The 12,436-nt window shown below is 45.0% G+C and overlaps 1 protein-coding gene across 2 annotated transcripts in view; it reads right to left on the bottom strand.

Annotated features, from left to right (window-relative positions):
• LOC115531985 (copine-8) overlaps nucleotides 1-12,436 on the bottom strand; it is a 61,928-nt gene that overhangs the window by 31,657 nt on the left and 17,835 nt on the right. For both annotated transcript variants that reach the window (XM_030341387.1, XM_030341388.1), the window contains exons 4-6: nucleotides 11,376-11,479; nucleotides 9,119-9,158; nucleotides 5,992-6,068 (exon numbers count right to left, since the gene is read on the bottom strand). In XM_030341387.1, coding sequence (XP_030197247.1) covers nucleotides 5,992-6,068; nucleotides 9,119-9,158; nucleotides 11,376-11,479 — 221 coding nt within the window. The remainder of the gene's footprint in view (nucleotides 1-5,991; nucleotides 6,069-9,118; nucleotides 9,159-11,375; nucleotides 11,480-12,436) is intronic.

The following is a 12,436-nucleotide window of genomic DNA, read 5'->3' as shown; positions in this document are numbered from 1 at the left end:
CCTTGCGTGACTTCCAACAATGGCTGGCTAGTCATTCAGTCAGTCAATCACTCACTCACAGGTAAACACCTGAACCACTACACAATCCTAGCTCACCTACCTCTCTAAGGACTGTCTGTTCTGCTGCAAATATACACTTGCCTCAATATCTATTCTCATATCTCAATATATCTCACCTCTTGTTTTGCTCACTGGTCGCATCCCAGACTGCGCTCTTCATATGTTTATGGTTTCCATATTACCTCAGATAGTTCTTGATGGTACCTCTGATATTCCAGATAGTTCCTCTGAAGCAAGGCCGTAATTAGAGGCACGCAATTCTACGCTCAACTCAAAACAAGCCCGGCAATAAGTGTTGAGCACGAAAGTACAAATTAGACTTTATGATGAGGAGGTGCAAGCACGCGCACGCGCGCACACACACACACACACACACACACACACACACACACACACACACACACACACACACACACACACACACACACACACACACACACACACACACACACACACACACGCACACACACACACACACACACGCTCTATGACGAACATATTTTATTCATGGTAATTATTTCCCTAATGTAAAAGAAACCTGACACTTGACAGGAATAATAATTAACACTCATGGACATCACACACAAACACACACACACACACGCACATACACAAACACACACACGTTGTCTGACAGGGAGGTTTTAATACCCGAGAGACCAGTTCTCCACTTATCCTCGCACTCCCACATCAGACTCCTTCACAGCCCAGCACATGTATTCACCTGTGTCTGTGTGTCTGTGTGTCTGTGTGTCTGTGTGTCTGTGTGTCTGCGTCTGTGTGAGACATTTAACATGCACAGTTAACGCTACGCAAGAGATTTGAGTGTCCTTAGTAAAATCGGTGAATAAATGCGGCCAACCTCATCCTGCGTCATCGGGACACGGAGGCTGGGACTTCTGGAGGGGAGGAACGCAGAGGGGGTATGAGGGAAGAGAGGGCATTGAGGGGAGGAGTCAGAGCTGGGGAGGACCAATTAACCTGGGCAGGTGTGGAGCTGTAGCGCTCATTATACGGTGCTCACGGAGAGATACTCTACACAGAACAGCCTGGGTTCGCCAGAGAGAGAGAGAGAGAGAGAGAGAGAGAGAGAGAGAGAGAGAGAGAGAGAGAGAGAGAGAGGGACTCTAGATAAAGAATTGTTTCCGTGAGTGGACTATTCAATATTCAAGAGGTTCGTAAGGACGAAGCCTAGTGTCGAGTCAAATGAGAACATTTTATCAATAACGAAATGCAAATTGAATGCAAAACCACTGGGGCTAGAGTTCTCTGTTTTACCCAGACTCAGCCAGGGTAAAGACCACTGGCTGATGAGAAACACCGAAACGACGGACCATTGTTACCAACGCAACAAGGAAAATGCAAGAAACAGAATCGGAATGCTGCGGCAACGATTCGACCCTCAAGATGATTGTAACCCTATTGGTTTGACTCCCAGGAAACGGTTCTTGGTCCGAACTCCGATGCCCTCGGCCCCCAGTAGAGCCGGGTTAACTATAGAACCTACCTTTAAATGGACCACACCTTGAAGGTGTCCCTGGTATATGTATATACGTCACATTGGAGAGACGGTCTGTTTAAATGCACTTTTGCATGATTTACTTATTTTTTTCTGTCAGAGCATTTGATTTAATTATGGCCATCAAGATGTGAGGACAATTTCAACGAATATGACAGAAATGGATTCTTAGATAAATTGCCTACCCTAGCTTGAAATTAGTGCTTAACAATATTTTAAGCAGCAGTTTGAAATCTCAACGCATGCCTTCATTTCTCTTTAGGAATCAATCAAGTATTATCACCTTTTCTAACGGTGTTTTAATTACCTAGGTGTTTAACCGTAATATTACCTATTCTAAAGGAGAGGTTTAAAGAAATGTATGCTAATCCTATTAGAACACAAGTGTGTGGTTATTCTCTCTCTCTCTCTTTCCCTCTCCCTCCCTCTCCCTCTCTCTCCCTCTATATGTCTGACTCTCGTCTCTCTCTTTCTATGTCTGTCACTCGCTCTTTGTCTGATTGAACAATGTAATTAGCCATAATTAGTGTTCATTAGGGTGGGAGAGGTTTCCCCGTCAGGTGCCTGCTCTTGCGCATGTACACACATATGCTCATGTGCACACACACACACACACACACACACACACACACACACACACACACACACACACACACACACACACACACACACACACACACACACACACACACACACACACACACACGGTGGGAATTGAAACTACAGTACTTTTGGGCCTTGGTCTGTAAGACTCATCTGTCGAGGCTCCTTTAAAACCGCATTTTGTCCGTGGCTACTGAGCTTTACTTCTTTTTTTCACGGCGCAGTCTAAATGACTGCGGCATGTAAAACATTTCTCAAGAGAAATAAAACGTTGTGTCAGACATTTTAGATTGCATGCAGAGCTGATTTTATCATAACATTCATCGTCTTTCATTGTGTCCTTCAATTTGGAGGACAAAAGATGACATATTCAAGCATTAATTAAACTGATTTATTCATACGTTTTGCTGAGTTGTGTGCTTAGATTTTCCTAAAGGTTTTCAACAATGTTCAAACCCAGATAAATCTGTCATATTATTCAAGGTTCCAGATTGGATGTTTTACAGGCTGACTCTGTGAACTGGATGTCTTACAGGCTGACTATGAACTGGATGTCTTAGGGTGCACTCACACTAGGCCATCTGGCCATGACCGTTGGCCGTCGCAACTGTGGCCTGGCCACGGTAGGCTCTTGTACATACGTCATCACGTCGTAAGTAATACATCACCAAGCGTCCGCTGCATGGACCATAATAAAGTCTGCCGCCAGTCAGAGTTCTAACAACAATGGACAACAACACAGAGAACACAGTTCACACTTTGCTGAGTCTGTTGCTTATTTGGATATATGTTTACCGTTTAATGGGAAAGAAGGCTCGTCGCCTTTATTATGTCCGTGGTCGTCGCATGGACTATACGTCATCCAGCTCAGGTTGCGTAGCCGTGCGTGTGCGCGTGTCGGCTCATTAGCATCTGTACCGTGGCGGCCCGTACCGTAGCAGCACACCTCTCCCAAGTGGCCAAATTGGCCTGCCCTGGCCAGACTGGCCACACTCACACTGGCAGATTTGAGCACGGTTAGGTGTAAAAACGGCCACGGCCACGGCCAGATGGCCTAGTGTGAGTGCACCCTTACAGGCTGACTATGAACTGGATGTCTTACAGGCTGACTATGGTCTTGATGTCTTACAGGCTGGCTCTATGAACAGGATGTCTTACAGGCTGACTATGAACTGGATGTCTTACAGGCTGACTATGAACTGGATGTCTTGCAAGCAGACTATGAACTGGATGTCTTACAGGCTCACTCTATGATCTTGAGGTCTTACAGGCTCACTCTATGATCTTGAGGTCTTACAGGCTGACCCTAGCTCCATGGTTTGAACAGGAGGACCACGGTGTCGTCTCGGTGCGGGGCTCAGACCTGGTGCCTAATGGCTGAGCCGAGGGGAGGATCTGCTGCTGAATGGAAGACACTCTCAGCAGCGGGGAGGGTGATGGGAGGCCAATACTGCCTCCAGCACCTAATGGCTGAACGGATGTGTGTCTCTATGTGTGTGCGCATTCCTCAAAGTGCAAAAGGATGTTATCTCTTTCCGAGAGCTTTCCCTTGTGACCACACAAACACGCACGCACGCACGCACGCACACACACACACACACACACACACACACACACACACACACACACACACACACACACACACACACACACACACACACACACACACACACACACACACACACACACACACACACACACACACACACACAGAGAGAGAGAGAGAGAGAGGTCGGCTCCCCCTTCCTCTCTGATTGGGGGACCTGTCATCGCCATGGCGACAGCTGCTCAAGTGGTTGATGGAGCTCCTCTGAAATGAAGCCAAGGGATGCCTGTCACACACCGACGTGTTTATACATGGGCGCACGCGCGCACGCACACGCGTGCACGCACGCACACGCGCGCACGCACACGCACACACACACACACACACACACACACACACACACACACACACACCAGTGATGCGAGGTGAAGGTATTTTCTAATCCTAAACCATGGTTTGCTGTAAACGCAGCCGACTGCGACTGGAACCGCCGCTGGGAAGCAGAACACAACAACGCCCGTGTCTGCTTCCCAAACCTTGGTTACAAAATGGAGACCCACCCCCTTCTGGCCATTTACAATCCTCCTTAGGCTAAAACACACATCCTTAATCGTCAGAGTCTTAATTAAGGCTTTTCTTCTTCAGATGAAACCAAAGCCATGAAATGAGTTATTCCAGGCCTTTGCTGCGTTGTGTTTCCTGCCGTATACAACAATGGCTTTAAAAGTAATTAATTTCGAGGGGAGATTTGCAGAAGACCATAATTGCCACCGTCGCCTAAATGGTTCACAGCCTTAACAGCATGCAGGGAAGTGCAAAGTATTATCAGCATTTAGTTTGGAATAATTAATTTGGATTAACAAACCCAACAACCAAATGCAAAATGTATGACTTCATAGCATAAAAGAGTAAAAGAGAAATATAAGGGAAAGAAATAAAGACCAATTAGCCTGTGAACACGAACTACCAAGACAATAGGAGCAGACACAGGCTATAATAAAACACCCATCTTATTGATGAATGAATGAGAATTAAATGTGCATGAAATGTTAACACAAACCTGTCCATCCAACAAGGATAACAAATAACAAGATAATCAGAAAGAAATGATGGATAGGCTATAAGGGAATTAAAGGATGCAATGCAGAAATCAAACTAAATATTTCGGCGGGCACACAAGAGAAAGCTGTTAGCAAAATATTTCACCCACCTTCCATAGCAATGTATGCATTAATATCAATCACCCCCATGTTATGAATACAGAAAGAAGCTACACCACAACCGCCTCACCCACTGGTTACAACGTTAATCTAAGTGATGGTAGCTGCCATGTTGGTGTTTATAGTTAATATTCCGGTTGCCAGATTGTTATGTTACATTCCTCCAGCCAGAAGGGCTGTCAATCCGACCCAATTGGATTAGAGACACTTAGGGAGAGCCAAGCCAAAGGGAAAGGCTTTATCTGTGGAACGAGATAACTTGTGAAAGAGCTGAAGCTAATTCACAAAACCCCGGCAGAGAGGAATACGTGCACGTGGAATATGAGCACTCTGTTACTGTGGGATGCATGTGAGGCACCTATGTCTGACTGAATGCTAACGACAGAACTATATGCATATCCTTTGCCTGACCTTGGAAATGGAGGTGGTGTGTGTGTGTGTGTGTGTGTGTGTGTGTGTGTGTGTGTGTGTGTGTGTGTGTGTGTGTGTGTGTGTGTGTGTGTGTGTGTGTGTGTGTGTGTGTGTGTGTGTGTGTGTGTGTGTGTGTGTAAGCCACTCATAGTCACAGCAATTCCACATTCCCGTAGACAAAGGAAAGTAGGAAAGTAACCAGGAGCCTCTAATTATCCCGGTGCGAGGCACTGTACGCTCGCAAACCGCAAAGCTAATAACCTCAGTCCTGTCAGATGCCAAAGAGACAAACTGCTCAAATACAAGAGCGGGGATTTTATTCTATTTTTACATCACCGCATTAAAAAATAAGAAGCAATGAGAAATGTAGTTTTCTTCAGAATAGGGAATCAACAAAAGCACAGAGCCGAATCACCCCTTTCACGTCACGTTCATCCGCTCCTCAGGATAGGCTGGCTCCGTGAGAGATGACCACTCACATCTACATTTACATTTAGTGCATTTAGCAAACGCTTTTATCCAAAGCAACTTACAAAAAGTACACTTGTAAGATGCTCCACGGTGCTAAGTACTATTTGTAAGTGCCAGGACGTACAGCATGCAATAAGTGCGTACATTAAATGCCCACTCACCCCAGGGGTTTCTCCACGCGACTGCCCAGCGAGCCCACCACCTCTCCCAGAGTGCAGCAGGCCTGACCCAGGAAGTCCTGGAAACACAACACAGAAGGGAGGAAGGGGGTTCAAGTAGGAAGTCCTGGAAACACAACACAGAAGGGAGGAAGGGGGTTCAAGTAGGAGCGGGGACATGCTGCAACAGCTGGAGTTGCTTCGGCAAACAGACAAGTACACACACACACACACACACACACACACACACACACACACACACACACACACACACACACACACACACACACACACACACACACACACACACACACACACACACACAGTAAATGAAGCGGATTTACAGATTTACATAATTGATCAGGTTAATATTTAGTAATTTAGTAGACACTTGCATCCAAAGCAAAACACAGTGAATATGTTTATATATTTGTCACTAAGGGGCATTCAGCTCTAGCAGGCTTACAGTAAGACTGCAGACATCAGGGTTACTATTTACGATAAATATTAAAAACACTATACATATATACATCATACATCAAACAATAACAATAGAGTAGTATTACAGTACAATACAATAGCATAATACTTAATACTACCACAATACAATACAAAGTGGTTCTTTTTTAAAAAAAATTCTAATCGTTTCCAATGCCTAAACAACCCCTCTCAGTGCCACATGGCGTGCTGTCCATCACACATCTCACTGCCAACCTGTCCGTCTGTCTGTGTCTAGACAGGCATGCCCGTCTGTTTGTCTTGGCCTTCCAGCCTGTTTACCTCTCATTAAGTGAACCCTGAGGCTGTGTCATGATTTGAAAATGATTACGAGACCGCAAGGGATATTTCCTCCGTCTACCCGCACAGTAACGGTCGGATGAGAGACCAATGTTGAAACCACCTTCAGAGGAACCCAGAGTGAACTGTCGGGGTAGGAGAGTTTGACCACAGCGACATTTAGACTGACCAGGGGCTGGCCTGGACAGATTCGTCCTTGTGATGTCAAATCACCTGTTGGGCACGTCATGGCCGGTCACCAACCAACAAAAGAAAAGGGACGTAATGCGCAAATTTAACTGAAAACCCCTGGGTTTCATGCATAAGTTGAATACTAAAAGTCCTAGACATTGAAATTATCCAAGGCAAATAACTGGTCCATCACGGTCGCATGTGGTATCAATCTGAAACCTGTATGTGTATGTGCATATTAAACAGGTATTCCTCAACAAATTACCTTTTTTAATCTAAAATCTGGATTCAAAAAGCGTTGTAGAATTGAGATATTTCTCTTGTTTGAAAAAGGTCAGTGCTTCTGCTTTCCACTCAATGCCTCTGTGTGTGTGTGTTTGTCTATCTGTTTATCAGTGTGCGCGTGTGTGTGTGTGTGTGTGTGTGTGTGTGTGTGTGTGTGTGTGTGTGTGTGTGTGTGTGTGTGTGTGTGTGTGTGTGTGTGTGCGCGCGCGTGCGTGCGCGCGTGCGTGCGTGCGTGCGTGTGTGTGTTTCTATTATTCTCTCCACCCTCCAGGGCTGCCAGGTGAGCAGAGTAGAGATCATCCGTTAATGGATTAACGTCGTCGCCTCAGTTCCCTGGGGCTGGAGCAGAGAATGGAAGGGAAGCCTCCACAAAGACGCTATCTCTCCCCCTCTTCTTCTCCCTCTGTCTCTCCCTCTCTCATGCTGCACTCTCCGTCTCTCCCTCTACTGTCAGTCCTGTATGTCTCTGTCCCTCTCCTCCTCCCCCTCCCCTCCCTACCTCTCGCGCTGCACTCTCCGTCTCTCGCTCTACTCTCAGTCCTGTATGTGTCTCTTTCTTCGCTCTCAATCTACACTCTCCATCTCTCCCCCTACTGTCAATCCTGTACCTCTCTCCCCCTCTCCTCTTCCCTCTCTCTACCTCTCTGTCTCTCCCTCTACTGTTAGTCCTGTATCTCTCTACCTCTCACACTACACTCTCCGTCTCTCCCTCTACTGTTAGTCCTGTATCTCTCTACCACTCACACTACACTCTCCGTCTCTCTGGGAGGAGAAGAAGAAGAAGGAACTTTATTGCCATTGCACACATTCAACAAAATATGATCTCTGCATTCAAACCCTCACTTGCAACGGCAGGATCAGTGTGCAGCCACAGTGCAGCCCAGGAGATGGGGCGTAACCTAACACAGACGTTTTGGTGACCAGGAAGGAAGGAAGGGAGGAAATGGCTCACCCGGAGAACACCCTAATGGACACAGGGAGACAAACTCCACATCTCCCAGCGTTTAACCGGGCCCGTCTGCTGCGATGATTACCACTAACTGGCGCTGCGCCTGAGTGCCGATCAGTTTTAGTAAAAGCCTTGGTTATAATTTGTTTCATTTAATAATGCTGGGGCCACAGGCTCACACAGGCACATGACAAGACTCTGACAACACTGGATTTTAACATGATTAGGTGATTAACAATTGAAATATAACCTCAGAAATGTAACAATTATCGGAAGCTTGACATTTGAAGGTATGCATATATATATATATATATATATATATATATATATATATATATATATAGATATGCATTTGAAGGTTAACGGTCAATGACGGTAGCAACATCAGTTGGTTATCAGTCCATGATCCAATTATCCTTCCTAATTGCTAGGAATAGTCCTTATTCCGAGTTAGCCTGCTTCCATGTAGAATATTTTCTAAGCAAACGTGAACAACTTTTCCCAAGATGCAGCGGGAGGGAATGAGCTTCATCGGGCCCCAGCAGAGAGCCCGAGTCTTCTCATAGTGGGGTCTAATTGCCACTACGCTAATCACAGTTATTAATGGCCACTGTGCCGCAGCATAGCTAATGGAAGATGGTGTGTTGGTTTGACATGCTACCCTGCTGTGCTAGCCCACAAGATGATCAACATGTGTAGCGGAGGACAGATTACATTGCGCGGCTAATGGTTGCTTAATGACGAGGACGGCAACTGTGTAAACAGACACTAACGCGTAGCATTAGCATCGCGAGCCGAGACCAACCCATCAAATGGAAAAACAAACAGTAGCAAGGAAAAGAGTGGATGTTTTTCCTGAGGCTGTGACACCGACGTGGACACACACAAAAAAAAAGGCAGAATTAAAACTCAACACTTGCTACTTACGTGTTTGGAAAGGTCTGCGCTATTTGAGTCGACATCATACCTAGAGAATGGAGGGAGACAGAGGCAGGAATGTATTAGAAGCTAAGAAGAGTTACACAGATCCACTGAGAACAGAAAGACCATCGGACAATTACAGGAACAAGTGGACCTCTAAAAGGGATCAATCTCCATGAAAATGACCCCAGCAACTAAAATACAGTCATATGTTGAGTGCTTAGGACACAGAATTAACACACACACACACACACACACACACACACACACACACACACACACACACACACACACACACACACACACACACACACACACACACACACACACACACACACACACGATTAATCATTTATATTCTTCCAATTGAATATTGATTGTCACATACATATGAATTGGAGATCATGTTTTTACAGCTACCTTAAAATGGGTGGTCCAGAGATTCTACAGAGTCTATATAATGTACTCTACTCTACACAGTTACTATTACAACTACACTACAAACTGAGGAGCTACCACTACTCCACTCGACATACTGAGTAGCTACCACTACTCAACTCGACATACTGAGTAGCTACCACTACTCTACTCCCAGGTAGTCTTAATGCCCCCACAGCTGGCCCCCAGCCAGGCAGCCTGTGTTCTGTAAAGCAGGGTAAACCTCGCCCTAACGTATAACTGTAATGTACATTACAGAAGCAAGAGAGACAGCGCACGTCCATCTCTCCTCCGTGGCGCTAGGAAGCTAATGCGCGGACAAATGCATTGGCTTGCAACAGCGCGACGCATCGCTAAGCTAATAACAGAGCTGGTGTGATCGCAGGGTAATGGCGGCAAATGGTCGCTGTTAGAAGAGATGATGATGAAAGGGTCTGACATTCGTGCGCGCACACACACACGCACACACACACACACACACACACACACACACACACACACACACACACACACACACACACACACACAGAGTATAAATAGAACCGGGAACCCTGCAATACTAACAGAAACATTGTATGTGTATGTGTGTGTGTGTGTGTGTGTGTGTATGTGTATGTGTATATGTCTGTGTGTGTGTGTGTGTGTGGTCCATCCCAGCCAATAGGGTTCCCCATTTGTTGCGGCAAGGCTGTGAGTCTCTTAGCTGGACAGCTCCACCAGAATCACATATATGTATCAACACTATTGGGCTTTAGCACCCAATAATAAATATATATAAAATAATTATGAGAACATTTTGTAAATTGTGTACTTATTCGTCTTAACCTCGCTTTTTTATTAATGTTTTATTCATAATATTTATGATTTCAGTTTGACAAGCAACGTTAATATATGTTCCCGTAGATACGAAAATCTGTCTTTTAAAATCTCTCTCTCTCTGCCCCCATTCTTGTTAGTATATGACACACTTGACAAATACAGCGACAGCATAGCCAGCTGAGAACACACACACACACACACACACACACACACACACACACACACACACACACACACACACACACACACACACACACACACACACACACACACACACAGCTTTCCCATTGACTTTAACCTAAGAACTATAAAACAGACAGATATTTACAACACAAAATAAAACATGAACACAGCTGCACTGTGGCTTATCATGTGCACACTTCTGGAAACATCTGAAAAGGTTAACCGGCCAGGCCCGCGTCGTTCCGTCACCCTCTCTTAATTCAATTCAGAATACCTTTATTGGCTTGAGGGAAATAAACATTCACATGGCACTAGCAGGTATAGATGTAAAACAAGCAGGAATGAATAATCATCATGATTATAAAAAAGAAATATAGAAATATTTACAAATAAATGTGAAGCATTAGATGTCAGCGTTAGGTTGAACATTACTGATACATGTTTTCCAGTTGTACATGTTTGCACAGCTGATTAGTTCAATATGTTGGCTTTGGTTGAGGATAAGATAAGATATTCCTTAATAGTATAGCCAAAAACGTGCCAGGAAAGGTTTGAGTATGGGTATCATAAAACAGGGACCTTTGTCTATGTCTGTGTAGTCTGTGAGATTATCTACTGTATGTGTTTGTGTTCCCTGACAATAGGCAACAGGTATCAAACTTGCACGTACAACTCTCTCAGTTTCACACACAGATACATAAAAAGATACAGAGATACAGACCTCCACACATAGAACCCCACCGACCCACACAAACACAGAGACCCACACACACAGAACCCCACAGACCCACACAAACATAGAGACCCACTCTCCTGGACTTACAGATCAAGCCTCAGATTCTGCCGCTCTTCGAAGAAGTAGTCCAGAACGAACTTGCGAACGAAGTCCGGGTTCAGCGTGTTGTCGATCACTTCTGTCCGCCCGAACTAGTAGGAAGACAGAGATACGGACCGGAAGTCAGACACAGCAGGCAGGAAGTCAGCCAAATGGACAGGAAGTCAGACAAAACAGGCAGGAAGTCAGACAGGCAGGAAGTAAGACAAGTGGACAGGAAGTCAGACAAAACAGGCAGGTAGTCAGACAGGCAGGAAGACAGAGAAACGGACAGGAAGTCAGACAAAATGGACAGGAAGTCAGACAAAACAGGCAGGAAGTCAGTTAAACGGACAGGTAGTCAGAGAAACAGACGCGAAGTCAGACAAAACAGGCTGGAATTCAGACAAACGGACAGGAATTCAGACAAACGGACATTCCCCTTTGACTCCTATTTGACACCAAAATGACCTGAATTCTAATTCACTCTTTGGATAAAGCATCAATAACGAAATAGCAGCTGTACATTGGTGCTACGTCATGCATAGTAGCGTTCAACTCTAGTATGTCAACAGGGGGTAAGCTGGGTACTCTCTTGGCATTTCAGTTGTTAATAATTCATGCAGATGATTGGTTATTCAGCACTATGAATCACTGAGAATGATTGGGTCGACAAGATTTGGCCCCTACATTTACATGCATGATTATTCATGAGTTGGAAACAAGGCAAAAGTTTGCGTAGAAATCAGGTGCACACACTCACACACACACACACGCACACACACACACACACATGCACACACATATGCACACACACACACACACACACACACACACACACACACACACACACACACACACACACACACACACACACACACACACACACACACGTCAAAAGCAAAACAATATTATATTATTTAATTTTAAACACGCTTTTAATCAACCCCATCACTGTTCTGTTCATAACAGTTCTGCTGGAAAATGAACATTTAATATTAGTTTTCTTCTGATGTCCACCTCCTTATTTCTTTTACTAGTAGTCACTGGAATGAACCAAACATGTGAGT

Source organism: Gadus morhua, chromosome 19 (assembly GCF_902167405.1).
Source record: "Gadus morhua chromosome 19, gadMor3.0, whole genome shotgun sequence".
Lineage (NCBI taxonomy): Eukaryota > Metazoa > Chordata > Actinopteri > Gadiformes > Gadidae > Gadus > Gadus morhua.
This window is presented reverse-complemented; position numbering and strand designations above follow the sequence as displayed.